The 20,264-nt window shown below is 39.9% G+C and overlaps 1 protein-coding gene across 1 annotated transcript; it reads left to right on the plus strand.

The window, feature by feature from the left end:
* The first annotated feature begins 1,369 nt into the window (after positions 1–1,369).
* abtb1 (ankyrin repeat and BTB (POZ) domain containing 1) lies at positions 1,370–13,186 on the plus strand. Its single transcript, XM_053504201.1, has 12 exons — positions 1,370–1,615; positions 3,369–3,431; positions 4,053–4,108; positions 4,398–4,542; positions 5,244–5,403; positions 7,217–7,262; positions 7,424–7,540; positions 8,242–8,354; positions 8,469–8,567; positions 8,670–8,837; positions 10,698–10,898; positions 11,056–13,186. The coding sequence occupies exons 1-12, from the start codon at positions 1,560–1,562 to the stop codon at positions 11,260–11,262; spliced, it is 1,431 nt and encodes a 476-aa protein (XP_053360176.1). The 5' UTR covers positions 1,370–1,559; the 3' UTR covers positions 11,263–13,186.
* The last annotated feature ends 7,078 nt before the right edge of the window (positions 13,187–20,264 follow it).

Here is a 20,264-nt window from a genome sequence, read left to right on the forward strand (position 1 = left end):
TGTGTATGACTGTGTACGTGACAAATAAAATTTGAATTTTGAATTTGACCCTGGATTGGACAGGGTGCCAATCCATCACTGGGAACACTACAGGCAATTAGCCTAATGTGCATTTCTTTGGACTGTGGGAGAAAACCAGGCGAACATGCAAACTCCATGCAAAGAAACCAAAAAACAAATTGATGTGGTTGATATTTGGTAAGATCTTAAACCAACCTAACGCAATGGTAAGAACTGTACTGACCAGTTCAAAAAAGACATGGCCTCTAGCTAGGTTTGTGTGTGTGTGTGTGTGTGTGTGTGTGTGTGCATGATGCCCTGTGATGAACCATTTACATTTACGACATTTGGCGTGCGCCCATATCCAGAGCGACTTACAGTACATTTTTATGTCATTATACATCTGAGCAATTAAGGAGTGAGGGGCCTTGCTCAAGGGCCAACAGTGGAAACCTGGGACCTTCTGATTTACAGTCCAACAGCATTGAACTTGAACCAGCACCCCATTTAGGGTTCAGGCCGACCAAGGCTCTAGAATCTGGAGAAAGAGTGGTGACACTGACCGGAATAAAGTGTTTACTGAGAGTAAGTAAGTGAGAACAAGTAAAAGTGAGAATCCTGTATGTTGACATGTAGAGATCTGACATGCTACAGTACAATAATAATCACGCCACACCACCAGAGGGAGCTTCTTATTCGCTTTGAATGTCAGTGGTGCTTGGTGTTTTTCCCCACCCGTATTCCGACAAGCTCCGCCTCCCCGACTGGAATTCGACAGAAAATTCACATTTATGAAACCAAGAAGTTACAAGATATCAAAACAAGATATCGCCCTTAAAAAAATCTCCTGGGATTTTTCTCCCTCTCTCTCTTTAAATATATAATATACATTTTGCTTGTACCTCTTTAGTTGACTACTTCAGTTTGGTTTAACAAAGCATTAAAATATATTTTTAATTCTGAATCTAAGACAATTTATATAAAAATTAAATACTTTAAACTTTAAACAGACACCAAACATTTGTATTAAATTATATTTATCGATATACTATACACGCTATTCCTTCGTTTTCATAAAAAAAAAAACACAGATACAACCAGAACTGAATCACTGAATCACGCGTTCGACTCTGAATCATTTGCACTGAACGCAGTAAAAAAAAAATCGGAAACAACGAATCGGTTAAACGTCACCTTTGTTTTTACTGCTGCATTATCCAATCAGCGGACAGCTTGGAAACGTGACTTCATTTTCAGCCAATCGTTGCGGAGAGGAGGCGGAGCTTCACGGGTTAATCCCGGCGCGCAGTATGACGTTATACCGCAAAACAGGTGGTGTAAACATAACTCCGTGTTCCTGTTTACGTTTTGCTGAAATTTCAGGAGCGAGACAGTGACGGTGCTGCCTCAGCCTCAGTCTTATACTCTCTGCCTCTCCGCCTCTCGGGTCCGCGCCTCAGACTGAGGTGTAAAGGTAGTCGTGTGCAGTAAAAGCTGCAAGAACTGAGCCTGCGCCGCTCCGCTTCAATGTATCACAGAGAGCCGCTCTCACCGCGGGGATGGACGCCAGCGACCTGTTCTCGTGCTGTAGGAAGGGCGACGTGGCCAGAGTCAGGTGTGTGTGAGTGTGTGTGTGCAGGCCTGGTTGTGTGTTGACAGGTAGGTGGTGTCTGTGATTGTTGCATTCACTTTATTCCTCTATTTAATAAGGTTATAGTGGTTGTTGCATGTTGTGGTTGTTGCATGTTGTGGTTGTTGCATGTTGTGGTTGTTGTTGTTGCATGTTGTGATTGTTGCATGTTGTGATTGTTGCATGTTGTGGTTGTGGTTGTTGCATGTTGTGGTTGTTGTTGTTGCATGTTGTGGTTGTTGTTGTTGCATGTTGTGGTTGCATGTTGTTGTTGTTGCATGTTGTGGTTGCATGTTGTGGTTGCATGTTGTGGTTGTTGCACGTTGTGGTTCTTGTTGTTGCACGTTGTGGTTCTTGTTGTTGTTGCACGTTGTGGTTCTTGTTGTTGTTGCACGTTGTGGTTCTTGTTGTTGTTGTTGCACGTTGTGGTTCTTGTTGTTGTTGTTGCACGTTGTGGTTCTTGTTGTTGTTGTTGCACGTTGTGGTTCTTGTTGTTGTTGTTGCACGTTGTGGTTCTTGTTGTTGTTGCACGTTGTGGTTCTTGTTGTTGTTGTTGCACGTTGTGGTTCTTGTTGTTGTTGTTGCACATTGTGGTTGTTGTTGTTGCATGTTGTGGTGCTTTGGTTATTGTTACATGTAGTGGTGTTGTAGTTGTTACATGTAGTGGTTGTTGCATGTTGTATTGTTGTTACATGTAGTGGTGTTGTTGTGGTTGTTGTTGCATGTTGTAGTTGTTGTTGTTGCATGTGGTGGTTGTTGTTGCATGTTGTGGTTGGTTGTTGTTGTTTGCCTGTAGTGGTGCTTTGGTTGCTACATGTAGTGGTGTTGTGGTTGTTGTTGCTGCATGTTGTGGTGTTTTGGTTGTTACATTTAGTGGTGTTGTTGTTGTTGCATGTAGTGGTGTTTTTGTGGTTGTTGTTGTTGCATGTAATGGTGTTTTTCTTGTTGTTGCATGTAGTGGTGTTGTTGTTGTTGCATGTAGTGATGTTGTTGTTGTTGCATGTAGTGTGGTTGTTGAAATTTACTGATGTCATAAAAGTTGTCTGTGTTTTGGATGAGTTTGGGAACATGGTTGTTGTGATTGTTGTTGCATTTAGAGCTGTTGATTTGAAAGGTGGCTGTTGGGGTTTTAGTGGTGGTGATTGTGTCGTTTAGTTGTTGTTCTTGTTGTTGAATTTGGAATGATGTCTGTTGTGCTTGTTGCAGTTAGTTTTGTTGTTTGTTGTTGAAGTTGACTGTTCTGATTGTTTTGTGACTGTTGTTGTTGTTGTTGCACTTTGTAGTACCTACATTCTCTAACCAGAAAGTCTTCAGGTCAGGGTGTTTGTTGTTGTAGTTATTTTTATTCTATAATATAACAAGCTGCATGTTTTCTTAGTTAGTTTTTTTTCTTCATTATGTTGATAGTTTGCTTGTGATAACAGGAAGCTAGTGGTTTCTGGACGTCTCACAACATTAAGTGTAAATAAAAAAAATAAAAAAATCATCATCTGTAGCAGCAGCTGACTTTTCCAGATAAGAGTGTTAGCTCGCGCTTGGCCTCTGGGCCTCGTCACTGCTCTCCTAAAATCTTACTCAGAAACAAAATACCCGTAAACAACTAAACTAACCTTTGGCTACACTGTCAGTACAGGCTGTGTGTTTACCCAAACCTTCACACTGTAACATTTTTACTTCAAGCCTGGTAAAGTGATGTTGATTAAATGAGTGAAGTCTTGCTTGTTCTTTTTCTTTTTAGATACCTGGTTGAACAGCGAGATGTGGAACTGAACATACGAGATAACTGGGACAGTACACCTCTGTAAGCCTAAAACAAATTACGATAATGATTCATAAAACGATGGGTGTTCAAGTCAAACTGGGACTGATGAAAAAGGCTTAAAAAAGCGACAAACATTTACAGAAGATTCTCTACATAACACATTTGAACGGTACAAACGTTTTAAAGAAGGTCGTCTGTCTGTAAGTGACGATCCCGTCTTTCCTGTGAACATTCAGCGAGTGGAAACATCCCATCCTGGAAAATTGACTGATAAATGATTGTCACATCCCCTCTTTAGCCCTGACCTTGCTCCAAGCCTTTTCCTCATGTTAAAGGAGTTCCTGGGAGGCCGGGGTTTGAGACGTGAAGCAGGCAGTCCGATTGTGGCTCCGGCATACTGAGAAAACTTCCTACCTTGATGGTGTATAAATAAAGGGAATTTTTACTTTCAGAACTGTGTTTTCTTCTTCTTCTCAGTCCCGGTTTGGCTTGAACACCCCTCGTACCTTGTTTTTACAAAAAGCCTTAGTGTTGGTCATGTGACAGATGTGTGGTATGCTTTACCTGGTTAAATTGTGCCAGGGATACTTTAATGAAATTATAGGAATGATATTAAACTTTTGTTTTTTCTTTTTTTTTTCTTTCTATGTGTGTGTGAAGTTACTACGCATGCCTCTGTGGACATGAGGAGCTGGTGCAGTATTTATTGGCCAGTGGTAACTATCAAAAGTTTGTATTCAACTGATATCTCTGCTAAAGCAACCGCTTTGCCGAAGCTAATGAGTAAACTGGTAGGAAAACTGTTGAGGATTAAATTTGTCAAACCGTCAAATTGTTTTTCTACAAAAAAAGATTTTTTTGATTTTTTTGGATTTTAGTCAGTATTAAAATATCAGACATTTAGATTATTAGGTTGAATCCTGTCGCTAAGTTGAATATAAATGGAAGTAGCGCATTATAGAATGTCTGATTTTTAAGTTCTTGTGTGTGTGTGTGTGTGTGCAGGAGCGAAATGTGAAGCGAACACGTTCGATGGAGAGCGATGTCTGTATGGCGCTCTGAGCGACTCCATACGCCGCCTGCTCAAGGAGTACAAGCGCATCACGGCTAAAACCATGCAGCGGGATTACTATGAGCAGTTCCTGCAGACGTGAGACACACACACACACACACACACACACACACACATACTCATGTAGTTATAAGCAGGTTGTGTTAATAATCTGTTATAATGTGTAACTAAGGTCCTTATTCACATGAACTCAAGCACATATGGAAGTCGGTCTATAACCAGCCTGATATTAATTATTTTTGAATTTTTTTTTTATACTTACCTTTTTACAAGTTGAGTCAAAAATTTTCCGCACTCCCGTTATATTAGAAGGGTTGCCCGCGCTGTCTTATCAACACTTTGCGTTTAAGGCTACTGTCGCCACTTCTCTTTTATTTGTTTTTTATTTTGTTTTAAATCATCATTGATCTATGACAGTTTGATCTTTGACAGATCCGTGCCACTTGAGTTCATATTTAAGACTGTATACCTCTTTTTAAATTACTTTTTTTATATTTTCACTTCCTAGTGTAATTAACCTTCATGCAAAGCTAGCCTTCTGGTGCAGGGTTCGATTGAGGTGTTTGAATAAAAGAAACCATAGTATTTGCATTTTCCAGGCTCTGAACTATCCCTGAGCCGAAACGACGTCTCTCTGCGCTGCACCGTCTCCTCTCAAACCCCTCGTACAGTTTATACACGCTTCGCCTTTGTGTTTACAGCTTAGTTCGGTGTCGCTACTTAAATCAAAATGGACGTGTTTTTATCTGACCCGCTGTTTGTCCCGTGTCTGTGCGCAGGCTCCTGGAGCAGGGCTCATACAGCGACGTGACGTTCATGGTGCACGGCGAGATGTTCCGCACGCACCGCTGCATCCTGAGCGCCCGCTCCGAATACTTCGCCCACATGCTGGAGACCAAGTGGAAGGGCAAGACCATGATCGCTCTCAAACATCCACTGGTGGGCGCTCTTTCACAGGACATACTGTTTAGACGTCCGAACATCATCGCTTATTAGTAGAGATGTCTGAATCATGTGGGAACTCTGTTATCACTTAATAACAGCACGCTCACACACAGCAGTTTCGACTTCTCAGGTCGTGTCGTTTATTTTATGGAAATGAGAGATTTGCATGTGAATCTTGCTTTCATTTTCCAAGAATGGACGTGTGTGTGCGTGATCCAAACATAACCGGATCGTGTAGACGCTATTAAATAAAGCTTGCGCTCATAGTTTAGGTCTACAGGTGTATTATTGTTCAACCTAAAGTCAACCTTTCTCTAGCATTCCCTCTTTAATGAGGTCACATCTAAAATGAGCCGAGATGAGCAGCAACAGAGCAGATCCGTGCTAAAATCATCTTCCCCCAGGAGCGATGAACTTGGGTTGCTCCTAAACCTCTTAATTCTCTATTGTCTCTATTGAGGACACGATCTCGAGGCGTACAAACGCGAATCGTCTCGCTTTATCATCCTGTACTCTCTGTCCAATCCCTGGTTTAATTATATACTTTGTATGCGCCGTCATTGAATAAATCACCATTTATTATTAATCTAACATGCTTTGTACGAGAGACAATTTTAAAATGGTACGTTTTTTCAAAACCTGTCCGTGTGAGTTGCGTCGAAAACCGAAATAATAAATGATGAATATTTAATTTCTGCAAATAAATGCAAAGTAAGTAAAATTTACATGATCGCCGGATCTTACTCTGCTTTGATTAAAGCGTGTTCAAGGGCCACTTTAAACCACATGACTGAGCACACCTTTGGAAATATTTTGGGGAAAAAAAATCGCATATTAATAATAAAAAAATAATAATTCCAGGATTTATATATGCGTTTTTTTTTAGGGTTTTTGTTACGTTGGTAAAATTGTTTTAACCAAGCAAGTCATTACTCAGATTCTTTGATTTCGTTGCGTTGAAGCTGCATTTGTCTTGTATTTTACATCAAAGAATCACAGTAAATGTATGAGGGGCGTTCGAGTCAATCCTGGACTTTTGATCGGCACAGTTCTAAGAGTAAAAACTCCCGTTATTTCTGTATAAAATCCCCCGCTACACTAATGCACTTATCCCAGTGTGTCACTAGTATACAATCAAGGAAGAAAGATTTCTCAGTACGTCAGAGCCTGGGTCGGACTTCCTGCTTCATGTCTGAAAGGCCGGCCTCCCAGGAACTCCTTTGATGCCCCACACATGTAAAACTAGCTTGTGAGGTCGGGACTGTATGGAGGATGTGGCAATAACTCCCGGCTGAGTTCCTGTAAAGTGCAAGTGGTGGTGGTGAATGATTGACAGATGCGTTTCTTCTGCAAGTTGGTGACAAGTTATCCGTTAATTTTTTAAGGATCAGACATTCCACGTGCAGAATGTTCACAAGCGCTCAAAGTCTTCTGTAAATGTCGATGAGAAATTTCATCACAAGTCCCGGTTTGACTTGAACGCCCCTTGAAAGCCAAATTCATGTTAAATAGAAAGAAATAAAGGATTCTATCATCCGTTTTATCTCTTAAATGACACGATTTCTCGGGAAAACATAGGAACACAGGTCCATGGCATGACTTTCACACTCATTCACACACTCGCTCAGACGTATAGCGTTAACGTATCTAATGATATGGCGAGAACCGTGATAAGCTCGATAACTCTGTGTGTCAGAAACTGTGGTAACAGCACTGAGATGTGATTTATTAGGTATGATGATGTCATTTCTAAGGGTTTCACTTGTAAAGCTGATTTTTTTTCGTGTACGTGTGTGTGTGAGACCAGGTGAACCCGGCTGCGTTCGCCGCCATCCTGCAGTACTTCTATATAGGTGAGTGCCGCAGGAGATAGAGGAGCAAATGAAAGAGCCTTTACCTAAAAAAAAAGAAAAGAAAAATAAATAACTGTAGACCAGAGCTATCCCAGAGTTCCTTAGCATGTTATATACGTGTGTGTGTGTGTGTGTGTGCGGAATCTTCTGTGGTTTTGCAGGTCACCTGGACATCGACGTGAGTTACGTGGAGGACTGCAAGCGTCTGGCCAAGCAGTGTAAAATCAGCGAGCTCATCGACGAGCTGGAGGTCAAGTGCAAGCAGGTGCAAGAGTTTGGTGAGACGCTGCTGTTTGTGTTTCAGCCTCATGCAGATATAAGATGTTTTTTAAACAGTAAAAAATGCTGTGAAAAAAATATTTGCCCCCTTTGTGATATTGTTTGTGTAAAATCTAAATTTTGTTTGATTAATCTCAAAGATACACAAGAAAATGCTGTTTTTAAATTAAGGGAAAAAAGTTGTCCAGACCTACCCGGCCCTATGTGAAATAGTAATCGCCCCCCAAAACTAATAGCTGGTTAGTGCCTCCTTTGGTGGAAACAACTGCCATCCAGCGTTTGCATTAATTGCCAAAGAGTCTTTCATATCGCGGTGGAAGAATTTTGATCCGTTCTTCTTTGCAAAATCATGAACGCTGACCGGAGTGCAGCTCTTTAGATGTTGTTCTGGGTTCTTCTATGAGCTCCTGGACCAGTCCTGAGAAACTCACCGTGGTTTAACTGCATCCCAAAGACATAGATCTGTTTTTTTCCCTTAAGAAATGAAATCATCATTTAAAAAAATGCATTTTGTATTTACTCTGCTTATCTTTGTGTAATATTAAAATTTGTTTCATGATCTCAATCATTTAACATGTAACAAATATGCACAAAAGATAGGGGGCAAATACTTTTTTTTACGACATGGTACACGTATAGTATAGTATAATAATAGTAACAAAGGGGTGTGAGAATTTCAATTCGGTTCTTTACCTGTCAGTGTCCAATAAGCCGGGGACGTGCGTGAAGGTGCTGACTCTGGATCCTCACGACTGGCAGCTGCAGGACGGCATGGCGCTGTTAGCAGACAGTGCTCTTCCCGCTGACCTCAGGGTGAGACACACACACACACACACACACACACACACACATCCAGTCACAAGTGCATACTGTCTGTCTTCATTTGATTCACCTGTGTGTGTGTGTGTGTGTGATCTGATTCCTCAGGTGGGATACGGACAGCTTCCTTTTGATTTGACTGACAGTTTTCCGAGCTACCCAGACGTCTGCTTCCGGGTGGACGGGTACGACTTCCTGTGCCATAAGGTCAGGGAATATCCAGACTGATCTGTATGTGTTTATTTATTTGAGCTGTTTGTTAAAATCTCTTTGCAAAATATGTGTGTGTGTATGTGTGTGTGTGCACAGGCGTTTTTCTGTGGCCGTAGCGATTACTTTAAAGCGTTGGTGGAAGATCATTTCAGTGAAGGAGAAACGCTGCAGTCTCTCCCTGAAGTTCCCGTCATCACGCTGCATGATGTATCTCACGAGCTTTTCACCAAAATCCTCTACTACATCTACAGCGATAACACTCAGGTGCATAAACACACACACACACACACACACACACACACACACTAATAATAAAATCAAAGCCTTGTCAATCACCGTGACACAAATGGTAAAAGTGCCGCAGCTTTCAAATCAATAGGAAAGGGGCGGGACATAGACACCTGTTGCAGATGTCAGTCATTTCTGATGCATATGTTGATTAATTTGTGTTCTGTTTAAGGGTCACATATTATTATTATTATTATTATTATTATTTATTTTGGTTAAAAATGTTAAACCATATATAATGATGGAACATATTTAAGGTTATTAAGTCTAGTTTTAGACTTCGTCATTATTTTATGTCTAAAATGCTCTCATTTTTACAGGCAGATTTTCTCACTACTCGATCACATCCTTGGTGTTTACGGGCAGTTGGCGTCCACTATGTTGCATTACCGCCACCTTCTGGTCATGATCTCCCTCATCGCCCTTTCACTGTGTTCCCTTCGCCATTAACAAACACCTCAAATACTGTCTTCATTATCCTCCTTCTTCATTTTTCCTAAATATCTTTCGTTATCTTCATCTCCTTCTTCTTCCTTGTTGTTTAGCAGCAGCTGGAATCCCGTCACATTACAACTAACTGTAGGTTTCATTCTCCCTCATCTTCCCCGCCTCTTAAAACCGATTTTTCCAGTCCAGCCACCCTTAAAAAAAAAGTTAAATGCTTCCTTCCATGATCCTGTCTTGTCTCGGTCTGTCTCTCAAAGTCTTTGTCTGCTTTTTTTCTCCGCCACTTCCACAAACTCCATCCTCTCCACATCTTCTCTCTTTGCACCGCTCTGCGCCTTTGTCGTATCACCGTCACCTACAGATCTCTCCCTCCTCAGCTTCCCTGTCCTTTAAAGCCGACTTTACAGTTCAGTCTTTATAAAAAAAAAAAAAAAACATAACAGTGGAACTTCGACATACGAACTAAAATTTTAAACATTTTCTGCGGCCTACGAGACATTTAGGGCTTACAAGCGAACGAACAGGGCCGAACCGAATGCCGTCTCCAAAAGTTGGCGTGTACATCGACGAGCCATTCAGATCTCGCTGGTGTCAGTGGAAAGCCAAGCTAAGCGAGTTTACATTTTTATTATTTTTTATATACAGTAGCATCATGGGGTCCCGAGAATCCTATCGAGGACGGTAGCAAGAAGAAAAAGGAGCCGCTTTCAGTTTGGTTTTTAAAGCAGCCGGTGCCGAGAGGAATCATAAATGAAAGTTGAGTGAGGTTTAATGTCTATTTATTCCTAAGTTTACTTTATTTTCATGTCTTTTCTAAATGTTTTGATTGTTTTTATATGCAAAAAATATGATTATAGTGTTGGAAATTGGTAATATTTCTGGGTGGCTGGAACGGATTAGCTGCATTTACATTATGTTCTATGGGGAAATGTGTGTGTTACGTAAGCACTCAACTTTAAGCACGGATTACATTCATATGCTAAGGAACCGCTGTAAATGCTTCCTTCCCTGCTATAGGCTATGACATCACATCTAGCGTCTCCCGCATACATTTCCTGTACATACTCGACAGTCTCACTTTCATGGCATCTCTCATGTCATCTTAATCTCCTTCTTCTTTTTCCTCTTTTTTTTTTTTTTTTTTTTACAGTGGTTGTCATCCAGAAAGTTGCAACACCTCTCTAATTTAATTCTGTTTTATCGTATTTTAAAAGTTGCTGTGTATAACATCATCCTGGTGATTCCTTTCACTTGAAAACTTGAGATCAAACTAATCAGTGCCTGTTAGTGCCGTCTCAGCAGGTTTATCCCAAACACCCGACTCTGTAACGAAATTCGTGAACATTTCATGAATGTGCACGGAATACCGTGTCTGTGTGTGTCTTTCAGCTGTCCCACGATAGCGTGTACGAGGTGCTGTGTGTAGCAGACATGTACCTGCTGCCGGGTCTGAAGCGCCTGTGCGGTCGCACCCTGGCCGCGCTGCTGAGCGAGGAAAACGTCCTGCACATGTGGAAGACGGCCAAACTGTTCAGCCTGTCTCGGCTGGAGGACCAGTGCACGGAGTACATGGCCAAGATCATCGAGAGGGTGTGTTGGGTTGTCACAGCTGGAACACGGTTCATGTTAATGAGCACAGGGAGCTGAGTTTACGCTTTTGAAGCTATAAATAAATCACGTGTGATAGATTTTCATGCCTCTTTGATCCTAAATATTAAATTTTTTTGTGTGTGTGTGTGTTCGGAAGCTGGTGGAAAGGGCGGAGTTTGCCGAGCTGATCCGAGAGGACGCCGCGAGCGTGGCGGCGCGCCAGGAGACGGACTCCATCCCGCTGGTGGACGACATCCGCTACCACATCAGCAGCAACGTGCAGACGTACAGCGCCATCGAGGAGGCCAACCAGAAAGTGCACGCCCTCGAGCTCCTGCTCAGCTACATCGGCCTGGACTGCTGAACACACACACACACGCGCGCTTGTAGGGACATGCTTAAGATAACACGACGTGACTGTAACGAGGTTTACGGCTTTATTTATGCTTTCCGTGCATCTGATATAAGTAGCATTCAGTTTTAAAATAACAGTCTGATATTTATCTTGAACTCGCACTGATATACAGCAACACCGAGTGATGTTTAGGGGAAAAAAAGCTTTAAGTAAGTTTACTTATTGTTTTAACTTTAGATTCGATTTAGTTCTTATTAACCTGAAGACGATCTTTCGTGTGTGTGTGTGTGTGTGTGTGTGTGTGTGTGTATTCGTTTAGCATGGTTACATATCAACAGAGTTACAGTTACAGTGATGTATAGGCTGCACAGTAATGCAGAAAATATTATTTCTTTACAATTATTTAGGCAAGTTATGAAAAAAAATAGTAAATGGTTTAGTGCGTTGTTTTGAATAAACAGAAGATTTAATTATCTGTCACATTATACTTCTTAAGCCTATGCAATTACGAGCGAATGAATCATTTCTGAGCGATGGTTTATCTTCTAATATAATTGAGAAAAGAAAAGAAAAAAATAAGCCACAGGAATCCTGTGAACCAAAACGTATACATAATACGAGCGGATTATCTTTAGCTGAGATGACTAACGATGGGGTTAATTATGTTGAATTAATTAAGGAGCCTGCTGGTATTCTGCACAGCTGTAATGGAAACACCGTTTTTAATAACTGTAATAGCTTCCTTTCCTTACTGAAGTCATTCTTTACCTAAAAGTTGCCCTACAGGCTTGGCAGGGAGCTATTGAGTACAAATTACGATCCAGATTACGCAAAAATTGTACAGATTATGTTTCTTAAAAAGACAATTCGGTGATTGTGTTAAGCTTAAAATGCGCCATGAAAGCATGTAAACATGCATATGTGAGAGCTCGTTTTATAATGCACCAGTCAATATTTGAGCTAACTAGCAATTTTAGCTAAGCTCGTTAATAGTAATAATAATAACAACAATAATAATAATAATAACAATATTATTATATGTTTTTCAAGTTTGAACGCACTTATTATAATAATACTTAACAATAGTGCTTTCGTTCTCATGCGGCCTTTTAAATAAGACTTTATGTAGAGGATTAGAAATGTGTTATTAGACAGATAAAAAAAAAAAAAACAGTGCAAAATATAAAATTCTGCTTGTTTGACATTTGTTTGTTTATTTCTCTCTATAATCCCCTGCTACACTAATGCACTTATCCCAGCATTTCACTAGTGCTTGGACACCATCAAGGTAACGCTGGCCTCCCAGGAACTCCTTTAATGGCTCAAACATGTGCCCGTACTGTGCTTGAGGTCTTGTGTAAACGTCAATCGCTTTCATGGCTCAATTCACCAGAAATCTCATCACAAATCCCTGTTTGACTTGAACACCCTGCTCGTATTCATATCTTGGTGTAGATGTACGAGTCTAAACGCAGTCCTCACTTGGCCTGTTCCGGTCACAGACTGGGGTCAGAGCGGGCCAGGAAAAAGTTATTTTAAATCAATTCTTAGGTTCTGACACTTTTTTTCAAGTCTTCGTTTAATGTATTTGTTGCATGCCACTAAAAATTTGCACCTGGCTTATTAGTTGAATTCGTGATTCTTAATTCTGATTGGTCAGCAAATCTGATGTTAGCGCAAATCACAGTGTGTGTTCATTTTAATACGTTGTAATTTCTGCAGTAAAATCACAAATAGACTCGTTGTGTTGAAATGTTTTGTTAGGACATTTCATTTAGTTTATTTAGGATTTATGTAAGGAGTCTCCAGTGTCAGAGTTTTCAGTCGCAGCAAAGACTTCACGATAGAACGCTTTGTGGCTATTTTCTTAAAATTATGTATTACCTTTAATAATTACTAATTGATTTAAAGGAAAAATCTATAAAAAAAAGAATCAATTAAAATGGCTGTTGGAACCTTATACTGTAATTCCCTTGACGTGTTGCTTAATTACTGCATTAGCTAGTTAACATGAACCTAATATTAATGTAAGATCTTGATTTATTCAGCTGTGCAACGTTAAATAACAGCCTTACATTTGAGATGTGTATCTGGGTGTTGGTCTGGTGCTAAGCTTTTGTTTTACTTTACTGGTTTTTATTATTTCTTTTATATAGAGCTTGAGTTTCACTCTGTGGTAGTCCCAAAGAAACAGTGTAGCATGAAATTTACACCCTCAGACCAATGCAGTAGACCAGCTGAGACATGTTTTTGTACGAGTTTAATGTTACGAAAAAGTAAAAAAAAAAAAAAAACAGTATGAAACATCATACACCTGCCTTAAAATGGATTCTTTGGCTCAGTAATACAGCTTGTTATTGCACATTTTAATAAAATAGCTGAAGATGTCTCGGTTGATCGACTACGTTGGGAAGATTAACCGTGTGTAGGAATTAAATTCCTTCCTAAACTCTCTTTCTTGAAAATCCCGTCTGTAACGTTTCACTGGATTTGATTTTTTGTACGTGTGTGAGAGAAAGAATGAGTGTTTGAGAGTGTAATAGTGTCTCTAAAGAAACTTTTCGTCCAGAGTTAATGCAGAATGTGCACTGATTTTCGCAGTTCTATTTTCACACTGGCATGAAATTAAATGTGTGTATAAAATTTATGCATAAAAGCAAATAAATAGACGTTGTAAAAAAAAAAAAAAGCCAATGTGTTCGGATTTGTTCTTGGTCATCTATTTCTACAATGTTAATGTTGAGATGCACTAGTATATTTTTTTCTACAGGGGGCGCTATATGCATGCACTGTTCTTTTAGGACATTTTAATGCAGCAGTGGGGGTTGTTCATATATGAGGCAAAGGTAAAATCATTAATCTCAGATTTAGCTTGTGGAGGGAAAAATGGCGATTATAGAGGATGAAAATGTATTTCGGGCAAAACATAATATTAGTGACTCACCTAGGTAAAAAACTAGAAAGAATTTTCAGATAGGATCATATAATACCATTTCACATAATACTTTATGCTTTTTATCTCCTGATCCATGCTTTGTTTTTGTTTTTTTAGCAAATATGCATAAACGTTTATGAAACACATTTGCTAAATACAATTCATGCCCTTTTATGTTTTAGTGTCCGTAACGTTTTTTTTTTTTTTTAAGTTTCCAAAATCTTAATTGTCATTCAGATGAAACTTGGCAAATTTAGATTTTACATAAAAGAGACATAAACCTAAAAAAGTGTGTTATTCTAAAATGATAAATTGTTGAGATACTGTATTGCAACATGTATCTGAAATGGTTACGGACACTACAATTTTTTTTTTTTTTTCAATTTTGTACCGAATGCTTCAAATTAAGCAACAATTTTCACAGGTCATATGCTTCTAAAACTTTACCCCAATTTTAGCCTCAATACTTAAAAAGAAATATGAATAATTTGCATTTTAAATTATTATTGTTTGAAGCAAGAAAGTATAGCACTGAAAAAGAGCCATTTTTAAGTCACATATAAAAGTATCTCTCAAAAACGGCGGAAATTAGAAACATGAAATTTTTAGGAAAGTGATATTGCTCACTATAGAAACTGTGTTTCTTCTATTAAATAATAAACTGCTAGATGTTACTATAGTTTAAACCTTTCCAGCTTCACTCTCTCTGCCATGGTTAAACACAGTTGCATGGTCTGTATTTGCATACAGGTCATGTTGTGATGCAATAACACCTGAGGTTTATTTGTTTATTTGTTTTGGTACAAGTTGAATTATTTTGGTTAAGTTTATTGGTTTTTAAGGCTCTTACTGGACAAAATACTGTCCAAGTGAAATACTTTCCACCTTGTTACCAAGTTTATTGGTTTACTGAAAAGTAAAAAAAGTGCAAGTCGCAGTGTCCATCCAGTCCTTCATTGCCTGAGTGTCACACTAGTGCTGAAAGCCAAGATTCTGAAGAAGACGCACCCCATGGAGTCCTCACCCTGTTGCTCGCATCCACATAAACCAGCAGAAAGACTACGCAAAGCACAGGTGCAATAATTCTGGCTCCTACTAAGGGCGCAGGTGGAAGACCAGCTGGTGCTACTGAGCCAAGTGCAGTCCAGGGATGGTCCAGCTAAAGCTGCAGCTGGTGTCGTGGCCATGCGCCATATTGTGCGGGTCAAGGCGGACCTTGAGACCTTCCTGGACCCTAATTCACAACCATGCATGCACACACACACATCTCTCTCTTGCTCTTTCTCTCTGGCCAAAATGAAAAAACACCAAAACTTGATACCGATCCATAAATGTAAAGCTTTAGATGCGATATTTTTATATATATATATATATATATATATATATATATATATATATTATATATATAAAACACTTCGTTACACACTGAACTTGTCCTTAAGGTGCCTTTCCATGCGTAGGTGGGTGGAAATTCTCCTATGATCAGGTGTACAGTACATACTTTTTCACATCACCAATTTCCCCCAGGCTACATATACAGTACTACATGATCATTTCCTGCTAATTTCAATATTTTGCACTCACACACACTCACACACACACACTTGTATAGACAGATGAATTGCACTCACAATGTTTTTTTTTTTCCGAGGCGACAGGAGCGAGAGGATCTCCATGGCAACAGGCTGGAGGAGAGACGGGTTGACAGAGCAGAATTTCCATTCTCTGTCATACATTCTCAGCAGTATGTGTGTGTGTGTGTGTGTGTGTGTGTGTCACGAACCAGCACAGAAACAAGTAAGATAAGCAAGCAGACAGCGGTGCAAGTCTGTGTAATGTGAGGCCTGTAAACCAATACACTACATTCTCCCAATCTTCTAAACACACACACACACACACATACACACACACACATACACACAGATCCTTTCTCTGATAAACTCACTATTTCCAAAACATAAATACAACCCCTGGTGTGTGCAGAGCTTTGAGTTCCCTTTTTGATTCTGGTTTTTCTCTCAAGGTTTCATCCTCGTGTTGTTTCCTCGCTGCTGTTGCCTCCGGCTTGTTTATTAGAGATCTAAGGCTACATGCAGATTACTGTAAAGCTGCTTTGTTATAAGAACACAAATCACACATTTACAATGTATTTATGGACTCATTCTAATACTGTGTGTTTCACAGTGGCACGCAATCTTAGACTAATAACAAATGGATTTAGTCTTTCTTAATAAAGGAAAGCGTAATGTTTATTATGGTGAAGATTCCTGTAAATAAATGTTTGATGAATACGTACAGTATATTGAAGGAGTCTCCACTGTCAATGATTTGTAAGTCAGTTTTCTGGCATGAAAAAAAATAAACGTCGAAATTTGTGCAAAAGTTGCTTTTTTTGACGACTCAAAAAAAGAGAAGCCTCTATACACCTGTATAGCTGCTGTCAAGGCATCTGTTCTCAATTGTCCCGCCCACTAATGTATGGAAAAAGGTATGTACCTTACTGGAAGCCAGTACCAAAACCCACAAACAAAACCAGTCAATGAAAAACTTTCAGCAAGTAAATACACCAGAAGCAGTTACTAAAGAGACAAAGTGTTGTTTAAAACGACATAACGTTATCTTAAGTGTTTTCTTTGCTGTAACTGCTTCTGTATGGAGGTTTTGGTACTGGCCAAAACCAAAAGTGGTAAGTAACGTCCCTTTTTTCGAAAAGCTAGCTTCTAACATGAGGCTGAAATCCCAAATCCCTCTCCAACCCACCACTTGGGGTGTAGAACTACATAGTGCATTAGCTTTACATTTTAACGCTATTTGGGATTCAACCTCGGAACAGTTAATTGGCTATAAATTAGAAAACGTTAAATTAGAAAAAAGTTAATGTTACCTGTACATCATTTTATAATGCTTAAATCCGATCATATTCCATAGCATTGGAAACAGACGCATTGTTTACTGAAGAAGCAATGGAGTACTGAATGATCTATTGCTAGTGATAATGCTAGCAAATGTCGTATTTTAGCCATAATAATAGTTAGTACTTTATTATTCCACAAAGGGAAATTAGCTCAAGGTTGATCGGTTGCAATTTGGCAGTGCTGGAGCTCAAATCCCTGACCTTCTGATCAGAAACCCAGTGACCTACAGGCCTAACCTTTTGAGCCACCATTGCCCCTACACCATCTGTACACCATCTGACGTGATCATGTTATGATAACAAATTAACCTTCCTGTAAATGAATGTCCTTATTACCTTCTTCATCCATTTTTAGGCTCTTGTTTCTCTTTCGGATAACTTACAAAGTCCACCATAACATACTGCATATGAAAATAATCAGCAGAACAGGAGTTTTTAGATACGGTAGATAATCACCAGAAAATACACTACCTCGCCAAAAACAGAAAAGGTTGCATACAATACAAAGTCAAGAAAGCAACTGAGGAGATTTGAAATGACTGGACCTGGGTTAGCCATGTTTAATAGTGAAAGTAAGAGCATTTCTATACACATGCAGTGCGATGAGAACTCACAGGATTTAAAATTAAACAGCTGTGTGTCCATAAGAAAACCACTTGTTAATGGGACTAATCAAAAGAAAAGGCTTGCCCTTGCTAGGGAGCTTAAAGATTGGACTTTGGAGCGATGGAAAAAGGTCATGTGATCTGATAAGTCCAGATTGATCCTATTCCAGAGTGATGGGCGTGTCAGGGTAAGAAGGGAAGCGCATGGAGCGATGCTTCCACCATGCATAGTGTCCACTGTACAAGCCTCTGGAGACAGTGTTATGATCTGGGGTTGCTTTAGTTGCTCAGGTCTGGACTCGAAAATGAAGTCAGATGAAGACCTGAATCTACTGAATGATCAGCTTATCACATCTATGCAGTTTTCCCCTCCACATAGTACGGCCATATTCCCGGGACTCAGATTGTGAAAGAGTGGTTCTGGGAGCATGAGGAATCATTTCCACACATGAACTTGACACCATATTGTGGGCTGTAATCAAAGTACTTCAGCGATCCGTTAGTCATGCATCTGCAAAAGGTCTTTAAGATAATTGATAGCAAAAATATTAAATGGATAGAAAGTACAGTTATTCAACAGTATAATACAATGTTTCAAATGTAATCGTCAAATTCCTATGGTGTATAAGCTCAGGATGACTTGTAGCTAATTGCCATTGAACTTCATGGTCCTCACATTCTCAGCAACTGCAGTCACGAGTCCTCAGAGAACAGCTGTCTGATCAGATGAGGTCAGGACTGTCTTCATGGTAAAGTGGAACCGTCCGCAGTCACCACATGCATTCCCAGTTAGACCATTCATGCGACAGGATCTCCGACCAGAAACAGGGCACCAGGATGAGTCAAACAGACAGACCTGAGAATCCAATAACGATCTGGACTCCATCTAAACTTAAAGACATCAACTGCTATATTGAACTTGTTCAAAACTTGTTCCCTGTTGAGTCTGGTTCCTCTCAAGGTTTCACCATCTCAGGGAGTTTTTCCTTGACACTGTCGCCATCGCCATCGGCTCGCTCATCATGGACAATCTGATCCTTTTGATTCATACACATTCACATGTAAACTCATATTCAAAATCAAGCTCATATTCAAATATTCATACAAAACGTTCATAATTTCTTTAACAACTGTTAAAAAGCGCTATACAAATAAAATTGTATTAAAAGGAATATAAGCAAATAAAACACTTAAAGAGATGCTATTATTGGAAAATAATCAACTTTGTTAATAGTAGCCACCGTAACGCTACTATATTGTTAAATTTCCGTCCTATAACAAGCCAAGTGTTTATTCCTCACTTATTCAAACCCTCAAATTCTTTGATATATCAGAAGGGCTGCTGTTCAGATTCAGCATGTTGCCATGCCTCATGCAGATGGTCTGTTCAAATGCATCCTGATTCAGAATTTCCCCTCTGATTTAAATGCTCTTTAATCATCTGTGTGATGTTCTGCAGTATTGTAATGAGGCTATTGAGGTCATTGTTTCGTTCACTAAATTGCCTTTGGTTGATCTGGTGATCGACAGAGGGTTTAATCCGGCTAATGAGGCACAGAAACACTGCTGGTTGTATCCTCACTGATTGGTCTTGCACGGTCGCTTCCAAAAGGACATTTTTTCCCGCACAGAAGTCCCAAAGGATGGACCACGGTTAACACCAATCAGCCATTAAAACCACTGACAGGTGAAATGAACAGCATTGATTATCTCATTATGATGGCACATGTCAAGGGGTGGGATATATTAGACTGGAGGTGTCTAGTCTAAGAGATGTCATTGTGTTTGATGCAGAAAAGAAATGGGCAAGCATAAGGATCTGAGTGGCTCTGAAAAGGCCCAAACTCTCTTGGCTAGACGACTGGGTCAGAGCAGCTCAAAAACAGCAGGCCGCCCAAGGCTCATCCTCGTGCATGTTGGGAACACAGACTCGCCTGTCTGCTCCAATGCCACAGAAGACCTACTGTAGCAAAGGTTGCAGAAACAGTTAATGCTGGTTCTGAGAGAAAGCTCTCAGAACACCAACTCAGCCAGGGTTCAGGTTTGCATCAGAACTGGACCACAAAGCAATGCAAAAAGGTGGTCTGGTCTGATGAATCATAGATTTATTTTTTATATCATGTGGATGGCCTGGTGTATATGGGTCTCACCTGGGGTTGAGATGGCACAGGAAGCAATATTGGAAGACGGTATAGACAGTGTGATGCTCTGGGCGATGTTCTGTTGGGAAACCTTGGATCCTGTCGTTCATGAGGATGTAAGTTTGACATGTACCACTTACAATACCTAAACATTGCTGCAGACCAAATATACCCCTTTAATGGAAACGGTGTTCCCTGAGGGCAGTGACCTCTTTCAGCAGGATAATGTGCCCTGACATCCAGCAAAAAACTGCTTAGGAACGGTTTGAGAAAAAACAAGTGTGACAACTATGCCCTACAGTACCCTAGCAATTTACATGCTAGTGTTAAGGTTGATCAGTTTCTTTATTATGTAATGTACAGGACATAATGTAGTTTTGTTGACTACATTGACTATACCTGCTGTCTTTAACTTA

The sequence above is a fragment of the Clarias gariepinus genome, chromosome 9, assembly GCF_024256425.1.
Source record: "Clarias gariepinus isolate MV-2021 ecotype Netherlands chromosome 9, CGAR_prim_01v2, whole genome shotgun sequence".
NCBI lineage: Eukaryota > Metazoa > Chordata > Actinopteri > Siluriformes > Clariidae > Clarias > Clarias gariepinus.

Bases quoted from the DNA above. Each gene is read 5' to 3' on its own strand.
- abtb1 (XM_053504201.1), top strand. From the start codon at position 1,560: ATGGACGCCAGCGACCTGTTCTCGTGCTGTAGGAAGGGCGACGTGGCC. The intron at 7,263-7,423 runs GTGAGTGCCGCA...GTGGTTTTGCAG, and splicing joins CCTGCAGTACTTCTATATAG to GTCACCTGGACATCGACGTG. The intron at 8,355-8,468 runs GTGAGACACACA...CTGATTCCTCAG, and splicing joins CTCTTCCCGCTGACCTCAGG to GTGGGATACGGACAGCTTCC.